This window comes from Notolepis coatsorum, assembly GCF_963971535.1.
Source record: "Notolepis coatsorum genome assembly, chromosome: 5".
Classification (NCBI taxonomy): domain Eukaryota; kingdom Metazoa; phylum Chordata; class Actinopteri; order Aulopiformes; family Paralepididae; genus Notolepis; species Notolepis coatsorum.
In genome coordinates, this window is record NC_140169.1 from 148,801,643 (window position 1) to 148,825,074 (window position 23,432).

Here is a 23,432-nt window from a genome sequence, read left to right on the forward strand (position 1 = left end):
GTTGGCCACTGACTGATTTCCAATAGCTTGGATTCTTAGGTCAGAGCGGGTATTGAAGTCCTGCACATATTTGGTCAATTGTTGCATTCTCAATTTCTGCTGATCCATTGTCTGACACAACTGTAACCAATTTCCCTGAGTTTGGTAAGCCAGTTGGTTCAAATCCCTTGCCGGGGTAGCCATGACTCCTGGTAAGTCAATTGGGGACAAGGTGTCGGAGTTTGGGGAAGATATGGAGTCTGAAGAGGCAGCCTTGTGTTCTCCAGAGTCAATTGAGATTTTTTCAGGTTGCAGAAGAACATTGGTTTCCTCTGTTAGCAAAGCAGGGTCCGTTTGGAGGTCGATTAGTGGTTCCTGAAAATGCACACCTTCTTTAGGCTTGGTCGCCGGGAATTGCATTGGAGACTCCTCCCCCTTTCGACGCTGAAATTTCTCAATTCTCATTTGTATAATACCCCTTTGGTCAGGTCTCTCCGTATCAGACCTTAAGGGGGTATCAACATCAGGAGGGTCTGGTCCCTTTAGATCCCACCCTAGACCCTCTGTTTTTGTGTCTAGGTCTGGTGGGTTTGGAGGCGGGCTGCTTGGTGCAGCCTCTGCGCCCTTAGACATTGTGAAATCAGTGGGTGGAATGTGCTTTATGTAAGGTTATAAACCCAAAATCAATTATTTAGAGCAGTACACAGCACATTAATGAACCCACATAGTCGAGCAATGCTTCAAACCTTCACAATATAATTTGTTTCACCTTTCAAAAGTTGTCAACTGTACCTTTAAACAAAAAACATGATGCCCCTTTAAAGAAAATAGTGCCATGCACCTTTAAACAAAACAGCGTAATGCACCTTCAAGGGAGATAGTGCCATGCACCTTTAAACGAAAATAGGGCAATGTACCTTTAAAGAAAATAGTGCCATGCACCTATAACCAAAATAGCATAATGCACCTTTAAAGAAGATAGTGCCATGCACCTTTAAACAAAATAGCATAATGAACCTTTAAAGAAAATAGTGCCATGCACCTATAACTAAAATAGCATAATGCCCCTTTAAAGAAGATAACAAGTAACATATATGTATATTTTTTCTTTAACACAGTACCTTTAAACCTTGGTTCAGTTAGGCCCTCAGCCCCACGTTGGGCGCCATTTTATGTAGCGGTGTCCACTTATAGTGCCTATAACCTTTACCGTTGGGCGCCAGACAGGTATAACCCCTGCCAATGAAGATAAAAATACCTTTTTGATTTGGTTAATTAGGCCTATAGCTCCGGCATAAGACTGTACCACATAAGACAAATAATAATAATAATTTTCATTAGACAAATAATATAATAATTTTCATTAGACAAATAATATAATAATTTGATTTATAGGTCTGGACTAATGGCCAAGATAATTACTAGGTGAGTTTGATAACAAAGAAACACTCAGGAGTCATGCCCAATTCAGTCAAAATGTCCATGTATTGGATATTAGTCAAAATCATAAGAAAAACTCTTAGAACACAAAACAATTCATTTACAGGCCAGTTCGTTCACGCAGTTCAGTGCATTGGGTGAACAGGTATAGGCATTTGCCAATAGTTCCAAATGTCAAAGAGTTCGTGATGACCGCCACGCAACTGTGTGAATGAACGAAAAAATAGAAAGTCTCTAACGAAAATAGGTGTGTGTGTGTGTGTGTGTGTGTGTGTGTGTGTGTGTGTGTGTGTGTGTGTGTGTGTGTGTGTGTGTGTGTGTGTGGGGGGGGGTGTGTGATGCGAGAGTAGGGGGAAAAGAGGGGCGTTGGACTTGGGCTGGAGGGGGTAGAGAGAGAGATGTTTGGCTGGGGCTGGAGGGGTAGAGAGAGAGGTTTGGCTTGGGCTGAAGGGGTAGAGAGAGAGAGATAGAGGCGCGTTTGGCCTCGGCTATGTGTCGCCGTCGTTAGGAAGCTTGGAGAGGGGAATGTTTGAGTCGGAGACGCTTGCGTCACAGCCTCGGAACAGGAGCGCAACCAACAGTGCAGCGTGTACTTTACCGCACCGAAGTCCGCGTTGGGTGAAGATGACCAGGTCGTGGACGTCCGGAGTCTCCGGACTATCCCCGTTTCTCATCCATCCCGTGTTAGGTAATGTTTACTGGCCGTTTTCAACTTCTCTAACTCCGGTTCACGTTCTTCTGCTCCTCACATCGGCTGCACGTCTTCTTTCAGGTAAACAACATTCAAACTCGCCGCTCTCACTTCCACGTCATGACTTCGCACGTCTCCTGTCTCACGTCTCACCAGGCCAACCCCCCACCGTCTGACGTCTCACCTCTTATCCGCTATCAGATCCCAGATGAGCGCATCCGTAATTGACAGACATAAAGGGACAGGCGCACTTTTACCTGGCAGGTTAAAGCCGCTCTGTCACACAGTAGACGCGCAACGTGTATGCTCGAGAAAGATTATATTATCAACGACAGACAGCGTCAATGTGAGAAACACTATCCCCCCCCCCCCCTCTCGCTCTGAATAATATGCATATTAGATCACTCAGTGATTAACCGCGACGGGCATATAGTAAATAAGGATGTTAAAGACGGATTTATTGGACGCGTTGCGCGCAGAGTTTACAGCGCGACTCCCGACAGCGCGACATCATCACAACAACACACGTTAGGTTACAGGTTGTTTCTGTTTCGGTATTATATTTTCGGTGAAAAAACTCTTTTGGCCGAAAGCCGAAAGGCCATTTTTTGCCATTTTCGGCCGAAAACTTTCGGTAGCCGAAATTTCGGTGCATCCCTAAGTTAGACGGCAGGTGTATTTATCTAATCAGACACCTGTTGGGAGGAGGTTTTAGTTAGACGGCAGGTGTATGCAGATGCAGATCAATATGCAGATAAATATGCAGATAAATATGCAGATCGATCAACTATTTATTGCAATTTAGTCTGCGGTTTTATCATAACAGGGTTCCCAGACATTGCAAAATGAAATTCAAGGACTTTCAAGTACTTTTCCAAGCACTATTTCTCATTTTAAAAGGGCATTTAAAAGGATACAATTCACTTTTAAATGCTGTTTTTTTATAGAAAGAAAATCTGATCCAATATTTATGGCGTAAAACCAATTTCCGACAATTAGTTACACCAGTGGTTCTCAAACTGTGGTACGCGTACCACTAGTGGTACTTGGTGGTACTGCTGGTGGTACTTGAAAACATTTCCAAAAAAGCTAAAAAAAAAAAAAAAAAAATGTTTTTTTTTTTTTTTTTGCAGTCAGGCCACTGAACTTAGAAGCAGGCCAGGCCAGTAGTCCAGTCATTATAGGCCAGAATTAGGCTAAACCTAGGACAAATTGCAACATTAGTAAACTCAACTGATTTTGTATCCTCAATATGTCTTTAGTGAGAGAAAAAAAGTCCCAAGGAATCCCATCATGGGAAATGTGTTTTTTTTTCAATGTTTTGTTACCCCTATAGTCCAGTCATTATAGGCCAGAATTAGGCTAAACCTAGGACAAATTGCAACATTAGCAAACTCAACTGATTTTGTATCCTCAATATGTCTTTAGTGAGAGAAAAAAAAGTCCCAAGGAATCCCATCATGGGAAATGTGTTTTTTTTCAATGTACTTGATTGTTGGCAGGATCACTGACGACGCTGTCTTTCAGAGATTGTGACGCGTTCAAATTTTGAGGTAGCTCAAAAGTAAAGATACCATTTGATTCTAGACAACCTCGGGTTTCCAATGAGACCAACCATGTCATGTTACCTCATTGGAAAGGGGGCTACATACCTAATTATTCAAAGTTAAGACGATTTTTTGGGGAGGGAAATATGGCCATCACCATTTTTCAAATGGTCCCTTGGCCTTCTACCTCAATATATGTTAATGGAAATGGGTTACATGGGTACCTACAAGCAGGGGTGTAGCTCCAGATTCTGGGCCCCATGAAAGAATGTATTTGTAGGCCCCCAGTGAATGCGAGCGCGCGTAATATTGGCAATTTTTTTATTGATGAAAACGCATAATATGGTTTTTACCTATACATTCGGATCAGCAGTTCAGCACCTGCACTGTTGGTGGGTGAGCCTAGTAAAGGATGTCGCATTGCGTTCATCTTCAATGAATGGACCAATGCAATAGTCTACCAAAGCCCCCCCTCTCTCTCTATATATATCTCACACACACACACACACACACACACACACACACACACACACACACACACACACACACACACACACACACACACACACACACACACACACACACACACACACACACACACACACACACACACACACACACACACACACACACACACACACACACACACACACACACACACACTTCAGAAACAAACATAGTATCAATGAGAGCATCAATAATACACCTGAGTGATGTCTAGTAAAAAAAGAAAAATAATAAATGTGGGGCCCCCCTCCAGTGCTGGGCCCTTGGAATCATCCTAGGCTACCCCCCCCCCAGCTACGCCCCTGCCTACAAGCCTCCCCTATACAGACATACCACATTTATGTTAAGCCCATGTAGTTTTGTGCAAGATTCATGTAGTGTTTTGCATGCTGTACAAATATGTAATTTCCGCCTATTATAAAAAAACCCATCTCCATGGACCTATCCCCACGGACATAAACCCTTGAGCCCCATCCTCGTGGACTGAGCTCCACAGAGCCTATCTACTAATATTCCAAGAAGAAAAAAATTTCTTTATCAAATGTTTTGATTAGTTCTGGCGTGTATGCTAATTGTTGCATATCAAATAAGATAATGTGTGATTTGCATGAGTAAACAGAATAATTCAATGAAGTTGTGATTGACTTTTTTTCTTGTCTTTGTGTGTGTAATCAGCTTGTGAGTTTTTATAGTGATATCTAAAAGTAAAATGTTCACCACTATGTTATAACAGGCATTTTTCTATATGAATATATATAGGTCGTTTTCAAAACTTTCCCATGATGGGATTCCTTGGGACTTTTTTTCCCTCACTAAGGACATAATGAGGATACAAAATCAGTTGAGTTTGCTACTGTTGCAATTTGTCCTAGGTTTTTTCATATAATGACTGGACTACAGTGTTTCTGGTTGCGGCAGCGCGATAGTTAGATAATCTAAGTGGGGAACAACCAGGAGATCACTGTGACAGAGAGTAGTGCAGTCTAAACAGTCATAAATCTTTAATTCAACTTCAGCCCTGATCATAACCATTTATTTCTAGATTTCTTGTAATGTCAGATAAAAAATGAAATACTCCCACTTTCCTGAAAAGAGTTGGTGTTAAATCTGACATTACAAAAAATCCATCAAAATATGTGTTGCTGCTAATCATTGACACATGCCTAGCCTGTAATACCCCCCCCCCCCCCAGAAAAATTTACTTTGCATTTGATATATTGTAAATATTTTACTTTGTGTGTTTTTTTTAACAATAATTTGTGATGCCATCACACAAACTGGCATTTAAAGGGTAAACATTCAAAAATGTATTGAATATGTGTTTTCTTTTCTTTTTTACAATAATTTGTGATGCCCATCACAAACACTGGCATTTAAAGGGTAAAAATTCAAAAATTCCTGCACCAGAATGCAGGAAATTAAGTTTTTGTAACAAAATAATTGCGTGTGTGTGTGTGTGTGTGTGTGTGTGTGTGTGTGTGTGTGTGTGTGTGTGTGTGTGTGTGTGTGTGTGTGTGTGTGTGTGTGTGTGTGTGTGCGTGCGTGTGTGTGTGTGTGTGAGTGTGAGTGTGAGAGAGAATGACGGACAATTGCTTGCTGTGTGAGAGAAAGAGAGAGAGAGAGAGAGAGTGAGAGAGAGAGAGAGAGAAAGATAGAGAGAGAATTAAGTATATTTGCTGAAATACAGTTGTTCTTAATTTTCTCACTTGCTATGTGAGAATGTTAGTTATTATGTTCTCAATGCCCCTTGCATTGTATGAGTTGTGTGGAAGCATTTGCTAGTTCTAGTGCTATCCCTTTGTACATTGTGGCTGTGTCTGACAAAAGTTAACAATAAATAATGGTATTAGGAATACATTTGCCTCCTGCGTGAACTGTGCATAGCTAATAGACTGTATTTTAACGCCGGCCATATTGTGGTACTTGGAGAGCCAGCTACGTTCTCAGGTGGTACTTGGTGTAAAAAGTTTGAGAACCACTGAGTTACACTATAGCTAAATAAATTAAATTTCTTGTTTCAAATTTTTTTTATCATGGATGAACAAAACTTTCAATGCGAATGGCTGCTTTGAATTTCAAGGACTTTTTAAGCACCTTGTTAAAAATGGGCTGTTTTCAAGGAATTCCAGGCCTTAACTTTTTTTTTTGCACTTTAATCACTTCAAGGTCCTTGTGCGAACCTTGTCATAATCACCTAAATTCATTATCTTTAGATAAACACTCGAGTCTAGTCTAAAAAAAAAAAAAAAGGCGCTTTAGAACTTATGCCTCTCATTCCACCCGTTCACTCAGACACTCACTCACCGACGGCGGAGGCGACCGTGCGAGGTGCCGACCTGCTCACCGGGAGCAGTTAGGGGTTAAGAGTCTTGCTCAAGGACACCTCGACACACTGCCCAGGAGGAGCGGGAATCAAACCAGGAATGACCTGCTCCACCCCCTGATCACCGTCTCGTTAGTAATAGTAAAAAAAAAAAAAAAAAAAAGCGTAGATAGTACCCATATGAAACCTTTAGCTTTTTCATGCAATCATGAGTCTCTCAAACCAGAATGCAATCTTTTAAAAATACCTAATACATCATACACACCGGCCAGTTATTGGTGCCTCACATAGTGCAGATAGGAGGTTTTGCTCTTCGGCCATCGATAAGTTGAGTAGATGCGTGACCGGAGCAGAGAGAAAGAAAGAAAAAGAGAGAGAGAGAGAGAGAGAGAGAGAGAGAGAGAGAGAGAGAGAGAGAGAGAGAGAGAGAGAGAGAGAGAGAGAGAGAGAGAGAGAGAGAGAGAGAGAGAGAGAGAGAGAGAGAGAGAGATAACATAGCGTGGCGTGGAGAGATAACACAAAATACACACAACACAGACAGCTATACAGATTCGCTATATAGCTCAGCAGCTGTAACAGAATCATTTGATTCATTTTGATTATTTAAGTTTCAACGGCGTAAAAATATGTTTCCGGTCTCTTGGGACCAGTGTCGGGTGTCATGATACTCAAGGCTGGTATTACAGTCCCCCCCCCCCCCCCCCCCGTCCAATGTACAGTTTCCTCCCCCTCAAATGTATATATTCTCTTTTAGAAACTCTGTCTGTATATAAACAGTACTGTGTATGTGTATATCTTGTATGTCAGAAATGTCTGGATGTAACAGTACTGTATATCCATCTGTATGTCTTGTATGTCATAAATGTTATGAATTGAAAATGAGGGACCCTGATGTAAACGAGACGAAAGTCTTTCTCTGGTCTGCATCCCCTTAACAATTGTGTGTATTGAGCCATACTGTATTGTACCCATTCTGCAATCTGTTAATACAGTTTTCAATAGGGATGCTCGATATTGGCTTTTTTACCGATACCGATATACCGATATTGTCCAACTCTTAATGTAACTGAGGGGTACAATTCCCTGACTGTATTACTAGATATGATACTTACTACCACTACCTTTGTACTTAATATTCGGCCACCCAGTACTCGGCATAAATATATTATGATAAACACTCTCACGTAGATGAAACGGATCCAACACAAATGTACGAAGTCGAAGTATGTATTTATTTCTACACAGCAATGGTGTGTAGAGCAAGCACTTAATCACTTAATTACATTTATGAATTGAAATAGTATGCACTTTTATGGCAAAGAGTATTCGTCGGTATATCAATAGAGAATGTCCAATCTCTGATGGCGCAGGCGGTAAATATACGACCTGGAATAGTTAAGGAATAACAGCAATGATACTTTAATGATTATAAGACTGGATACACTAGGGGGGTTAATCCGGTCGCTTGTAAGACAACAGGAGTAGGAAGGGGGGGGGGTAGAGTCTGGCTGCCTCGTCCGGCCAAGGGTATCCTGGGTGAACCCACAGTTGTGCAGTTCAATGCGCCAGCGATCCTTGGACCACAGATGAAAGCAGGTGGACTCTCTGTGAGCCGGCTCTCTCCGGTCCACGGGGGAGAGACGTGAAGCGACCTCGTCTTGCAGAGCGTCTCCTCACCTTGCGTCCTCTCCAGGGGGGGGGGTTCCAACACACGGCAGTGTCGGGGGTCTTTATCCATGGAATAATCACTGTACACAAAGCATAATCCGTGCCTGGGAAGGCGGGCTGTCGTCAGTAGAATAATCCGGTATACAGGTCCACTCGCTCGTCGGCTCTGGGGCTCCTCGGATGCAGTCTCACATGGGGTCGACCATCCTGGATAAGCAGCCAGTTCTCTGCCCGAAACGATGGGGTACTGACTACGGTAGTATTCTCACCGCACGAAGCACTATATATTAACAGACTATTATTAGCTTAATAGACTACGTCCAACTCGACGATATAGTGCCAAATATGACTATTCAAATATTAATATACACGATGTCTCAATACCGATGGTAGGCCGAACTTGGCCTTACTCCCACACGTGGCGTCGCGGGGAGGCTTTACGTCTGTCACTCTATTGGAGGGTAAGAAACTGGACTGAAAAGGAAGTCCTACTTTAGTAGCGCAGTATATATACGCACTATGAACAAATAGTACCGTTAGTGGTGCGGTAGCCAGATTCCTACGCGGAACTAGGACTTGTCCGTACATGTTGAGCGGTACGTTTGAACTGGGTCTGGGGGGTATGGCAGCCTGGCACCAAGGTCTCGACCAATAGTAGAATGGAGACTATTATGGGATGTTCAGTAGGCTAGAATGGATATTCAATGCATATTGTACAAGGAATATACAAGGGATATCAGGGAATATTAGAGAATATACAAATACAATTAAATATATATATATAAATAAATATATATATTCGGTTTAATCTGGCCCTTCACAACAGCCACCCCCTGATTGGTCCCAGACCTAATCAGTTAAGCAGAGACAGATTAATCGCGTTGTCTATTTACACATAAGGGTTTGCTGTAGGGGTCAGTCAACTTCACAAAGTCATAGGGTTATAGGGTCATGGTCATCATCGATTGTGTCTGGGAGTCGGGGCAGTTCTATGAGCCTCGCCACGGGACGGGTGTAAGTGCGACCCTGGACAAGCACTTCAGCTGCTCGGACCTTGCCGTCGGCACCGGTGATCACTTTGCTTACGCGGCCGGCCGGCCACATAGCTCTGGGCAGTGATTGATCAATAATCATGACGACTGTTCCTTCTGTCAAATTGTCTCTCTCCTTTACCCACTTCTGGCGGGTCTGTAGAGACGGTAGGTAGTGCAGTAGGAAACTGCTCCAAAACTTGTCGGCTAATACTTGGCTGTACCTCCACATTCGTCGGCCGTTCGCTTCTTCAGGCCGGTACATTGTCTGGGGTAACGCGGGATCTAGCCGCCCCATCAGGAGTGTGTTGGGGTCTGCGGAGATAACAGTGCTCAATCCACAGAACACAGGCTTCTTGTTCTCAGCCTCCTCCTGACTGGCTTCCCTCGGGATAGGCGTGGGCCACTCTCCTTCCGGGAGCTTTAGGAATGCTGGGCCGTCACTGTAGACATTGCGACGGGTGAGGTCATCTAGGGGCATTCCCCGGGTGATGACGTCAGCTGGGTTCTGTTTTGTATCAACGTAGCGCCACTCTGTTTCTCCGGTTAACTCTTCGGTTAAGTCTTGAATCTCGGTGACTCTGACTCCCACGAAGACTTTGTACTTGCATGAGTCCGATTTGATCCAGGCGAGTACTGTCGTGGAATCTGACCACAGGATTGTTCTAGACACCGGTATGGTGAGCTCACGTTGGATGAGCGTGGCTAGGTGCGCTCCGGCTAGGGCTGCGCAGAGCTCTAGGCGTGGGATAGATTGTTGCTTGCGTGGGGCTATTCTCGAGCGGGCGAGGACAAATGCTGTGTAGATCTCTCCCCCCTCTTCTTGGGCCCGCAAGTAGGCTACTGATCCGTATGCGACCTCTGAGGCGTCACTGAAGACGTGTAAGTCCATTTTACATGTCTCTGGCCTCACCGTGGGTGGGAAGTAGCTTCGGCGCATATTAACGCCTGGGAGTGAGTGGAGCTCCATCTCCCACTCTCTCCAGGTGGATGCAAGGTGTGCGGGAATGGGGTCGTCCCAGCCCTGGTCCTTGTCCCACAATGCTCGTACAATCATTTTTGCCCTGGTGGTGTACGGTAGAATACATCCTAGCGGGTCGTATTGTCGGGCGAGTGTTGTGTACACACTCCGTCTGGTGGTCGGCGCCGCCGCCGGCCTTCCCTGCTCCGTAGTCAGGGGCTTGTGTCTGTAGTGAAGCGAATCTGTTTTGAATCGCTACACCAATCCCAGGGTCATCTCCTGGGCTTCTCCCGGGATTGTAGCCATCCAGGTCTCGCTGCTGGCTGCCTTGTCCTCGGAGGAGAGGCTGCGCAGTACTTGCGGATCGCTGCTGGCCCACTGCCTGAGATCAAAGCCGCCTTTGATCAATGAGGCGCGGAGTTTAATCAGGAGAGCCTCGGCTTCTTCCTGGGTTGAAAGGCTTTGTAGACAGTTGTCTACGTAGAAGCTGTTCTTTACGCTGTGTCGGACCTCTTCGTCCGCTGCTGGGTCCTCTGCTACATGTTTCTGTAGTGCAAATGTAGCACAGCAGGGGGTGCACGTCGTTCCGAAGGGGAGGACTTCCCATTGGTAGATGGCTGGGTGCTCATCTCCTGGCTTCTCTCTCCATAGGAACCGTAACAGGGGCTTGTCCTCCTCTACTAATCTCACCTGCAGGAACATTCCTTTAATGTCCCCGCTGATGGCCACCTTTTCCTGGCGGAAGCGGAGTAGAACGCCGAGTAGGGAGGGGCCGAGTGTGGGACCGGGCAGTAACTCTTTATTCAGATTTTGGGATCCGATCTGGTAGCTGCAGTTAAATACTATGCAGTCTTTACCGTTGTGATGGACCTTGTGGTGAGGCACGTACCACGATTCAGTGGTCTGGTCAGCCTCTTTAATGTCCATCTTTGTGACGTGTCCCGCTGTGATGAGCTTCTCAATCTCAGCGCGGTATACACTCTCTTGGGCGGGGTTCTTGGCTAAGCGCCGCTCCGTGTTCAGCAGGTACCGTTCTGTGGCGTCTGTCTTGGCGTGGAAAGTAGGCATTCCTTCTCGCCGCAGGAGTGGCGTGGCGTATCTCAACACGCCGTTGACCGGGACTCTCTTGGTCCCTGTCTCGAGGAGGTGAATGGCGTAAATGTCATCTTTAGAGCGAATGTCTTTCTTTCCGTTCTTAAAGGGCATTTGTTCCAAGGTCCATAACCGCTCTACGTGTTGCAGGAGTGCGGTTTCTCCCTCTGTGACTCGGGAGTGGAGACATCTAGTGGCTGTACTTCGGTCGAGAGATTTGGCGAGCGGGCCTTGGAGAGTCCATCCCAAACGGGTCTCGACTGCTGCAGGACAGCCTCGGGGTCCGGTATGAACCCGGTCTATCGGGACAATGAGGTCTGCATGGTCGGAGCCTATCAACAGGGTCGGCATAGCATTGTCTATGAGCGGGATCGGTAACTTGCGCAGATGTGCATATTTCTCCATCAGCTTGGCGACGGGGTATGTGTACCGCGACAGTCCTATTTCTTGGCTGGTGAAAGCGTCTGTAATCTGGTACCGTCGCTCAGGCTGGCCGCTTGCTGCGATAGAGAATGAGACATTCTCGCCCTTTATCGTCTTCAAATCTCGTCTTATTGTCCGAATTGTCATTTGGGTTTCGCTTCCCCGCAGCCCTAGCTGGGCCGCAGCGGAGGCGAGCAGAAGGGTCTTCTCTGACCCGTCATCGAGGACGGCGTAAGTGTCCAGGACTTTATTCTGGTAGCTTAGTGTCACACGCACTACTTTTAGGAGTACTCGGGCTCCACTGCTGCTGGCGGGATCGATGTACATGACGCTCGCTTTGCTGCTGGATGGTGCGGGTGAAGGGCGCCGTCTGTTACTGTCGTGAAGTATGTCCAGATGGGCTCCATCGCACTTGGTGCACCTTTTCTTTAAGCGGCATTCGGCTGCCATGTGTGAGCGCGCACAGCGAAAACAGCGCTTGTTGGACTTTATCCATTGACTTGCTTCCTCCGCGTTCAGCTTGGGGAAGGAGTCACATTGCGCTAGCCAGTGTTCTTTCTCACAGTAGGGGCACACTATCTTCCACTTCTCCGTTCTGGAGGGGGTACTGTGGCTCCTGCTGCTCGGTACTGACTCCGATTGGTGCATCACAGTCACCGATCTTCTTCTATCATTTAGTCGTCTGGTTCCTTCTCTGGAGCCAGGGGTGCTCCGTCCGAATGTATCTAGCCGTAGGCTGCTGACTTCTCTCGCCAGGAAGTCTGCTAGATCGAGGAGGTTCGGTTCGGGGCCATTCGGGTCTCGGTGGTCTCTCTGCCGCCTAAAACGCTCCTGTCGAGCGGGCGGCAGCTTCTCCAAGATTCTTTCCACATTTGAGTTGGCGTAAAGTTCATGCCTCCCCTTCTCTCTCTGCGCTCCCAACATCCCTACCAGGGACTGCACTCTGATGGACAGGTCGTCCAGTGCTCGATTGTCTATTGCTGGGGGTAAGCGGTCGATGTGTCGGATCTCCTGGATCACGTAATCCCATATGCGCCCATACCTCTGGTCCAATGCTACCAGCGCTGCTGTGTATGGGGTGGTGGAAGTCGCGTAGGCGAGCGCTATATTATGTGCGCGGGGTACCTTTAAGTGCTTCAGTAGGATGGCGTATTTATGGCGTTCATCCAATACATCCACCAACATGGTCTCCAGACACATGCGGAGTTCTGTATACTGGGCCCGGTTCTCTTGGGTGAAGTCGGGTACCATAGGCGTGCCAATGTATGACGCTGACTGTGGATACATCGGCGAGCGTTGGGGGAGAGGCCTCCTAGGCGAGTCTCCTCCCGCTCCTTGGTATGGGCTGGTACCGGCAGTGTACCATGGCCCGCTTGTCCAGGTGCTGTTCCTCGGTGCGGGTCATGCGTCGTGCTCACCCGGGTATAGAGTCGGGGGTCTGTAGCGCAGCTCCGCGGGAGTATAGCCTGGGCTGTACCGGACCTCCTGGTCCGGTAGAGTACTGTGCTGTCGTCGGGCGTGGTTCTCCTCCTCTTCCTCTTCGTCTTCAGTTAGGTCATCCAGTGCTTGTAGTCTCTGGTTTAGCCTCTCCACAGGATATGCTGCTCCTTCCCGGTTGCTAGGTCTCGCTTGGACCGGTGGGGGGAGGTGGTCTGTGGGGGGTATAGACCTCGTCTGTTGGTCAAGTTCAGGGTTGTTTACTCGGCTAGGGGATGCCGCCCTGGAGGTGTGTCTAGACGAGTTCCTGGAGCCTCTGGCGGAGGGAGAGGGTGTTGTCCGTCTGATCAGCTGTTCTATTAGTTGCGCTTGCTGTCTGTCGCGCTCTGCGTCCCGTTGAGCACCGGCTCGTTCTCGGGCCACATTCTCTTCCATCTGAATGAGTCTTATTTCTAGACGTATATGCTCTTCTTCGCTCCGCTGCTGGATCTGCAGTCGGTCGCGTTCAGCAGCGGCGTTCAGGCTGATGAGGAAGGCCTGCTGTAGGGTCCTCTCTGCCTCGCTGGGAGAAGGCGGTTGTATAGGGGAGCCTTCCCTCGGGGTACTCCTTGCGGAGCCTTGGAGCTCTATCTCCACGGTGCTCTCCCCGTCTTCTTCCGTGCCGAGTTCTCTCTCGGTAGCGTTGTATTCCTCCCGGGACTCATCGGGGACTACTTCTTCAGTACTGGCGGGGTGTGAAGTCATGTCTGGTTCCCACTGGTCCCCACCGTGAACTTGGTCAGTTACATTAGAACCCGTAGGGGCCTCTATGGTCGGGGTAGTCTGGGCGTTGGGGTTAGACATACTTTTACTTTCTAGTTTTACCGCGTTTACTGTTAGTAGAAGACTAGGTTGTTGACTGACAGCGTAAGCCTCTAAGTACTGAGGGAGCCGTCGTTCGCGCTGCGGGCGTTGGTTAGGAGGATCGTTTCGTGGAGTGTTCATCATAGGCCATTTCAATATTAATAACACTATATTAATATTACACTAATTACCATCCGGCTCGAAGGACCAATTGTAACTGAGGGGTACAATTCCCTGACTGTATTACTAGATATGATACTTACTACCACTACCTTTGTACTTAATATTCGGCCACCCAGTACTCGGCATAAATATATTATGATAAACACTCTCACGTAGATGAAACGGATCCAACACAAATGTACGAAGTCGAAGTATGTATTTATTTCTACACAGCAATGGTGTGTAGAGCAAGCACTTAATCACTTAATTACATTTATGAATTGAAATAGTATGCACTTTTATGGCAAAGAGTATTCGTCGGTATATCAATAGAGAATGTCCAATCTCTGATGGCGCAGGCGGTAAATATACGACCTGGAATAGTTAAGGAATAACAGCAATGATACTTTAATGATTATAAGACTGGATACACTAGGGGGGTTAATCCGGTTGCTTGTAAGACAACAGGAGTAGGAAGGGGGGGGGGGTAGAGTCTGGCTGCCTCGTCCGGCCAAGGGTATCCTGGGTGAACCCACAGTTGTGCAGTTCAATGCGCCAGCGATCCTTGGACCACAGATGAAAGCAGGTGGACTCTCTGTGAGCCGGCTCTCTCCGGTCCACGGGGGAGAGACGTGAAGCGACCTCGTCTTGCAGAGCGTCTCCTCACCTTGCGTCCTCTCCAGGGGGGGGGGTTCCAACACACGGCAGTGTCGGGGGTCTTTATCCATGGAATAATCACTGTACACAAAGCATAATCCGTGCCTGGGAAGGCGGGCTGTCGTCAGTAGAATAATCCGGTATACAGGTCCACTCGCTCGTCGGCTCTGGGGCTCCTCGGATGCAGTCTCACATGGGGTCGACCATCCTGGATAAGCAGCCAGTTCTCTGCCCGAAACGATGGGGTACTGACTACGGTAGTATTCTCACCGCACGAAGCACTATATATTAACAGACTATTATTAGCTTAATAGACTACGTCCAACTCGACGATATAGTGCCAAATATGACTATTCAAATATTAATATACACGATGTCTCAATACCGATGGTAGGCCGAACTTGGCCTTACTCCCACACGTGGCGTCGCGGGGAGGCTTTACGTCTGTCACTCTATTGGAGGGTAAGAAACTGGACTGAAAAGGAAGTCCTACTTTAGTAGCGCAGTATATATACGCACTATGAACAAATAGTACCGTTAGTGGTGCGGTAGCCAGATTCCTACGCGGAACTAGGACTTGTCCGTACATGTTGAGCGGTACGTTTGAACTGGGTCTGGGGGGTATGGCAGCCTGGCACCAAGGTCTCGACCAATAGTAGAATGGAGACTATTATGGGATGTTCAGTAGGCTAGAATGGATATTCAATGCATATTGTACAAGGAATATACAAGGGATATCAGGGAATATTAGAGAATATACAAATACAATTAAATATATATATATAAATAAATATATATATTCGGTTTAATCTGGCCCTTCACAACACTTAACACTTTAATCGCCGATGACGAGTTTAGACGTCATTCCTAGCCATGCTCATTCTGCCGAAGACGCCGTAACTCGTCTTTGATGTCAATATTTCAAAAATCTGTCATCGAAATCATATTTCCTTTCTGGAGCCCTGAGATGTACTGGTGAGCTCCACTCAACTGTCTAACGGTTCGAGAGCGCCATCTGGTGGCCGATCGGCAGATAAACAACGTTATTTGGACGTATATAGTATTATACAACCTGGAAATGGTTCATCAGGATCAACATCCCATAATCGAAAACGGTCTACTCCACGCTGATCGTCCAACGGCGCGAGGAACATACGGTAAGATTCAGCGTTATTTTCTAACCTATTCCATATAAACTGCTATGATGAACATATGACCCACTCTGGATGAATCATCTAACGCTGCCCACGGAATTATAAACGATCCCCCGCCCATCCGGTCATCATCAGATCATACGTAGATCATTCTAGAAGTACGTCCAGTTGAAATGTTTCATCTCGCGCCGATCGCTACCAAACTGTATTTCATCATCAATATAATGCATTTAGGGCTATAAATCACGTTCTGAAGAAAGCTGCAGAAAACGATAAAAACATACTTATACTTTAGACCATATTTTAGTATGAATATGTGAATGAAAAAGTTTAACGTTGCTACACCCTGAACAATACATATAGGACATTGAATGGGCCATAATAATGGCAATGTAGCAATAGAATTAAAAAAGTTATAGCCCTGCAAAGAAGGGGAACTTCTCCATAGACAAATAGAGCTGGCGAGGGATGGTAAATTATGAATTTAACCCATGGCGATCAAAGTGTTAATTTCCGATACCGATATCAACCGATACCGATATATGCAGGGTTCCCCCCCCCCCCCCCCCCCCCCTAAATGGAATAATTTCAGGTAATTAACATTACATATCTCTTGTTGTGGAATTAACACAACATTATGCATACTTTTGACAATAAATAAAATCAGAATTTGTTCTTACTTGCTTGCCTGGGTAAAAAAAGGTTATAGAAATGTAAAAAAAAAAATAAAAAAAAATAAAAAATGTGAAAACCGATACCGATATTTTCCGATATCACATTTTAATGCCGATATCGGCCGATAATATCGGTAGGCCGATAATATCGGACATCCCTAGTTTTCAATCAATCAGTATCAGTGTCGGTATCAAAGCGTTGGCCTCATGACAACACTAGCAGGTTGGGACTCACAGAGGTGAAGTCTGGCTTGAGCTCGATGACTCTGCTCAGGTCTGGCAGCGCTGACTTGGACTTCCCCATGGCCAGGTAGACAGTGGCTCTCCTGTAGTACGCCATGTAGTTGTGAGGATCCCCATCTAGGAGAGCAGACAGAGTGGTCAGGGCCAGCAGTGACAACGTAGAAGTCCACCGTCCTGATGACATCACAGTCTGTGATGCAATACCACACCGCCGCATTTACGCAGCAAGAACAGAGAGACTCAGACTCAGCTTCTTCCCCCAGGCCATCAGAACACTGAGCTCCCCACCCACACATGAACACACGCTCTCCCCACACACACACACACACACACACACACACACACACACACACACATACACACACACACAACAAAAAGGTCACTTTGAAAACAAGATCTGTATTTTTGTATATTATTGTATATATTACTAATTGCCTTTATTTCTCAAGTATTGTATTTTATTATTATTACTTTTTATATTTTATTATCTATGCCATTTATTATTCTATTTTATTATTTGTATTTTTGCACAGTCTGGGCATGGCCACCTTCATTTCACTGTGTATGTGACAAATAAAACTCTTGAATCTTGAAATCTTGAACGACACGTGTCTCTCAAACAGCCGGTTGCCAGCCAGATTGCTCCACCAGAGAGAATAGCTCGAAGCAATTTTCCAAGCAATCGCGCCTCCGACTAGGCAACGGTGCAGTAGCTATTGTGGGAGTTTCGTTTTCTCCCCCCGTTAAACGCCCTACCTGGTCGTCCCTCCCCCTTTTCTCTCCCAGTTACACCCCACACCTGGTCGTCCCTCCCCCTTTTCTCTCCCAGTTACACCCCACACCTGGTCGTCCCTCCCCCTTTTCTCTCCCAGTAACACCCCACACCTGGTCGTCCCTCCCTTTTATCTCCCAGTTACACCCCGCCCACACCTGGCCGTCCCTCCCCCTTTTCTCTCCCAGTTACACCCCACACCTGGTCGTCCCTCCCCCTTTTCTCTCCCAGTAACACCCCGCCCACACCTGGCCGTCCCTCCCCCTTTTCTCTCCCAGTTACACCCCGCCCACACCTGGCCGTCCCTCCCCCTTCTCCCACAAAGCTTAAGGCGAACTCGCAGAATGAGGCTGCTTTACCCGTCCTCCTGGCCAGAGAAACAAGTCCTCTACTGCAGCGGTTCTCAACAGGGGTTCCGCGGCACACAGGGGTGCCGCGGAGAGCTGCCAGGGGTGCCGCGAGATGCCTGGCAATGTTGCTTTAAAAATATAGAATGACAAGTCTTATTTTGAAAATCCTATAGCGGGTCTCATTTCTGCCCACGCGCAGCTCCAGCTATAATAACTAGGCTCCGACAGCTAGCAACGTTCAGGCCATTATGATACTCTTATTTTGAAAATCCGTGGTGTCGTGACTCATATCCGCTCTACAGCACACAGCCAATAAGGATGCATCTCCACACAGCAGGCTGAGCAGTAGCGTCTCTCAGCTCAGCAGCAGTAGCGTCTGGATCTGGAACGCGGACATTGAGGAGGGCGGAGCGCATTCATTCATAAACAACATGGCAACGCGGAAGTATTGGATCCGTAGTAAATGTCAGATACCGCTCGCTTTCCATTCGCAGCGCGAAACATGTACAACGTCCATTTCTTCAACAAGCAGCTGGGTTTTTTTACTATAAAGATGCAATCCTTATTCAACGTAAATGCACCTTCTGGTTCTACTGGTATGCGCTTGGTTGACGCACTCAGATAGCAGCACTCGGGAGATCGGATTTTATATGACATTTATTTTCCTTTCAGATTTTCCATGCAGATCTTCGGATTCCAATAATCCCCACAATGAATTTAGGAAATGTTTATCTTACCGTTTAACGGCGAAATCATATTGTAGAATCAAACAATCAAAACATAGGCTGCTCTGCAGCGGTCAAAAAACCGTGTCGCCACATACCAAACATTCTTAGAACACTGGCTGTGTGACGGCCAGCCCATTTTAAACACCTGATGCCTGTTTCCCCAAATTAGCCACATGCATCTCAATTGATTAGCTTATCAAAAATATAATAATTACAACAATACATGATCACAAAACCCATTATTTATATAAGTCATGACTTCATTCATACCAATAACAATAATAATTTCAAAACCATACATTTGGCACTAACAGTGATTATACAGATTATGGCATTTTAAGTGCTTCTATAGGCTATGTATGAAATATATGAAAGATAGACTATAGACCTATACAATTATTTACAAAGTAAACAAAATCATACATTTGGCTCCAACAGCAAGGATGAATGAATGAATGAATGAAAACTTTATTTAACAGATTGCAGAATGGGTACAATACAGTACGGCTCAATACATACAATTGTTAAGGGGATGCAGACCTGAGAAAGACGTTTGTCTTGTTTCCATCAGGGTCCACCATTTTCAATTCATATAGACATTTATGACATACACAACATGCATGACATTTATGGCATAGGGACATATAGGTATTTAGTATTGATACATTTGTGACATAAACGGTATTCAAATATACAGTACTGTTACCCCTAGATCCTGACAGAGTATATACATATGATGGGGAGGGGACTGTACATTAGGAGGGGGTGGGTGGGTGGGAGAGAAATATACATACGGCGGGGAGGGAATACTTTTCGACCTGTTCGTAGACTATTTTCTCCATGACTTTCGAGATGGAGGTAAGAATAGAAACAGGGCGGTAGTTGCCTGGGTCTAATTTGCTCCCCTTTTTGTGCAGAGGGGTCACTCTTGCAATTTTGAAGTCCTTGGGGACGTGCCCCTGTTTTATAGAGAGGTTTATTATGTGTGTGATGACTGGGGTGATGGCGGCTGCTGCGTCTCTGAGGAATTTGGAGGGGATGTTGTCATGGCCAGTGGCCTTGTTAGGTTGGAGGGCGCTCAATTTTTTGAGTACCTCATCGGTTGTTACCATTTCAAGTTTGAAGTCGTCTTTGTGGACCCCTAGGTTTTTGTAGTATGCTACTATGTGTTCTACCCCATAATGCCCTGAGTGGGAGGGTAGTTTGTTTACCAGTGTTGTGGCTATGTTTGTGAAGAAGATGTTTAAGTAATTGGCTACATCCAGCTTGTCTGTGATGAGCGTGTTGTCCGTCTTTATGTTTGTTTGAGAATCTGGTTTTAAGTTTTTTACTGCAGCCTAGTTGATTATTGAGTAATTTCCAAAGTTCGCAGGGTTTGTTTTTGTTTTCCTCGGTTTTGTCGTTGATGAAATTTCTTTTTGCGGTTCTGATCATGGTGTCTACGTCATTTCTTAGTCTGTTTCTTTGAATTTTTAGTTCAACCACGTGGGCTTGGAGTTCACTGTTTGAGCTTTTGGAAAGCTTTGTCTGACTTTTATGAAGTTCAGAGCATGTTTTGTCTCTGGTTTTCATAGCGGCCAGTATTTCAGTGTTCATCCATGGCTCAGCGCGATTTTTAACCCTGGTGGTTCTTATGGGTGCCATGTTGTTGAGTATTGCTGTGAATTTGGTTTTGAATCCAAGCCATGTTTCTTCAACCTGTGTACCACTGAGTTCATCTGACCAGTCCAAGCTCCCCAGTTCTAGGTTAAAGGCCTCTCTAGAGTAAGTTTTGAGGTCTCTAGATGTGACTGTTTTGTGACAGCCGGCCTTCTGTTTTAGCTTTTTGCGGGTACAGAAAATCATATAATGATCACTTAACCTGCATGCTATCACCCCTTTATTGGAGATCATTGACTTGTCAGAGGTCAAAATGAGGTCAATGGTGGTTTGTGTCGAATCACATACCCTTGTGGGTTAGGTGATTAGCTGGCTGAAACCGTGCAGATCAGAAAATCTACTGAAGGCCTTGAAGACGGGTGCTGCTTTACGCAGCATATCCGTGTTCCAGTCCCCAATACGAATTTTTTCTACCCCCTCCACCCCAGCTAAACACCCATCAAGTGTGTCATAAAAGCCACTCTGTTCTGGTGGTCTATAGATTGTGCCTACTAGTACTGGTTTCGCCCTGTCTAATAAGATTTCAATCCAAACAGTTTCAATTTCATCATGGTTAAGGTCAGTACGGTTGATGTATTTGGTATCCTTGTGTATATACACACAGACGCCACCTCCATACTGATTTCTATCCCTCCTGACTATTGAGTAGTTTTCAATTTCAATCTCTGGATCCTGTACAGATGAGTCTAATTTTGTTTCTGTGAAACACAATATGTTAGCCTTACCGTTTAAAAACAACCGTTTGATTTCAGCCAGTTTAGGTCTATTTGTATTAAGATGGAATATGTGAAGTCCATTTTTGCTGGTAATCAGATTGATGTCGTCACACTTGAGGTAACTCTGTTCATTTGTGTCCTGTCCTGTGGTGGGGGGAGGGGGGGCGTTGTTGCCGTTTGTGCCGTGAGTGGGGAGGGGGGGAGGGGGTGATCCTTTGTCCTTTGCTAGAGTTTGTATTCCTTTGTGTGAAAGCCCGCGATGTGGGGGGGGGGGGGCTGGTTGTTTACAGATGTGTCTGTTAGTACTCCGTTGTGGGGAGGGGGGGTGCCTTTTGTCCTGGCCCCGGCCCGGGTAGACTAGCTGGCATGGCGGGGCCAGCCAAGCTAACCGTCGGGTCCTTGGTGACCTTGATGTCCCGCGCCGTTCTCCAAGTCTGCTGGGGCTTCGGTGAGGGTATGTCGCCGCTTGCTGGTCGGTTGGTGCAACTGCTGGCTGAAGCGTCAATTGCGTGGATGCTGTTGATCTCCGGCGCCGGTGTGAGGAGCGATGCCTCGCTGTTTTGTCCCCGCGATGTGCTGGGCGCCTCGGTTGTGAACCCCGGTTCCTTTCCTCTCGCTGTGGCCTCTCGTGGTTTCTTTTGCAGAGGTGGTAGAGGAGGAATGTTGCCGTTGATCATGTCGTTAGCCGCCGTCTGTGTGTGTAGCAGTTGATCTGTTGTGCTGGCGACGCTGGCTGCCGCTTCTTGGGTCAGCAGATCTAACTGTAGTCTCTGGTTCCGTGTCATTACGGGACCAGGGTTCTGATGTATGTCACCCGACATGAGCAGATATAATAAAAACATTGATCTCTTATTACACTTGCCTGTCGGGGGTAATTTCTTTCGTTCCGGATTCGGAGTAAGTACAGTGTGAATAGTCGTGGCTCCGAATGCTGGATGTTTCCTCTCCATGCCCGTTAACAAGTAGAAGTCGCAATGGGACTGCTGATTTGCGTTTTCGCTACCCTCCTCTTCTGTCTGGAGTTGTTGCTTGAGTTGTGAATTCAGGTACAAGTCCATAATCCACAGGAGGGAAAGTAGAAAATGCGCAAAATACTTTTTTGTTGTTGATCTGTTGCGTTGGTTACGGGAGCTGGGTAAAATGCGACCGTCCATGTTGATGTCGGAAGTTCAAAAGTGTTTTCGTGGATAGTGTTTTCGCGACCCAAAACAAATCCCTGCTGTTTTATTCCGCAACGGGTCAAATGCATATAACATGCTTTGCAATCCTTGCCATTCCTTTATGACCACGTCGTGTTTAAGACCGGAATTAATGTCCCGTTAGCATAAGCTAACAACAAGCTAAAGCCCTGTTCAGAGCGACAGAGAACAGCAGGGTGGGGGGGGGGCATTCTCCCTCTGTGTGTGTGCGTTTGAAAAGATATGATGAAGTCAGACGAGTATATTATATTGATAGTAAATGTACTGAGGGTGGACAGACAGATGATGTTGATATTAAAACATAAAAAATACAATACATAATAAATGTATCCATGATCATCATGCAACATAAAACAATTGCAGGAACGGTTTGGGAGAGGAAGGTGTTTTAGGTTGCGTGTTCCAAAAAATGTACTTAAAGTTTAAAGCTCAATATATCAAAACGTGGCACTTTATAGTGAACAGGAGGTCTATTTGTATTAAAAACAAAAAGACAGGACCGGAAAAGTCTTTATCGTATGTAGGGGTGCCCTGGAATATTTTATTGGACACAGGGGTGCCTTGGCAGCAGAAAGGTTGAGAACCCCTGCTCTACTGAACTCCTGATCCAAATTGTATTTGATTAGCAACGTTTTAACAATAAACATGCATCAACCAGGAAGATTTGATCAAGCTGTCCGGTCCACCGCTCGGCAGCAAACGTGGAACTTAGCCCGTCGGCTAACTCACCGACAGCAGCGTGGAAGTGCGACAGAGCGTCGGCTAACTGTCCGGCAGCGAGGAGCTTCTTGCCCATCTCCAGGTGGCTCTCCACGCTGCCGTCCTTACCGCATCGCACTCCTGAAAGACAGTAGAGAGCAAATGGTAAATGGTCCATCCCACCATCAGCCACCAATGAATGTTGGTTGATATACCTTGTTGCCTGTTTCACTTTTGAATGTGTAACACAAGTGAATGTCAGTGATCCACAACAACATGGATATATAGATATAGAACAGATACAGTATCTGTATGTCTTCTTGTATGTCATAAATGTCATGATATATATCTGTATAATCTGTATGTCTTGTATGTTATAAATGTCATGATATATATCTGTGTATGTTGTGTATGTCATAAATGTTATTATGAATTGAAAATGGGGGACCCTGATGTAAACAAGACGAAAAGTCTTTC

The 23,432-nt window shown here is 46.0% G+C and overlaps 1 protein-coding gene across 1 annotated transcript in view; it reads right to left on the minus strand.

Annotated features, from left to right (window-relative positions):
• The window catches only part of dnajc3a (DnaJ (Hsp40) homolog, subfamily C, member 3a), a 68,367-nt gene that overhangs the window by 40,039 nt on the left and 4,896 nt on the right, over positions 1 to 23,432 (minus strand). The window contains exons 2-3 of the mRNA XM_084315047.1: positions 22,986 to 23,096; positions 16,825 to 16,949 (exon numbers count right to left, since the gene is read on the minus strand). Of these exons, the coding sequence (XP_084171173.1) occupies positions 16,825 to 16,949; positions 22,986 to 23,096 (236 nt within the window). The remainder of the gene's footprint in view (positions 1 to 16,824; positions 16,950 to 22,985; positions 23,097 to 23,432) is intronic.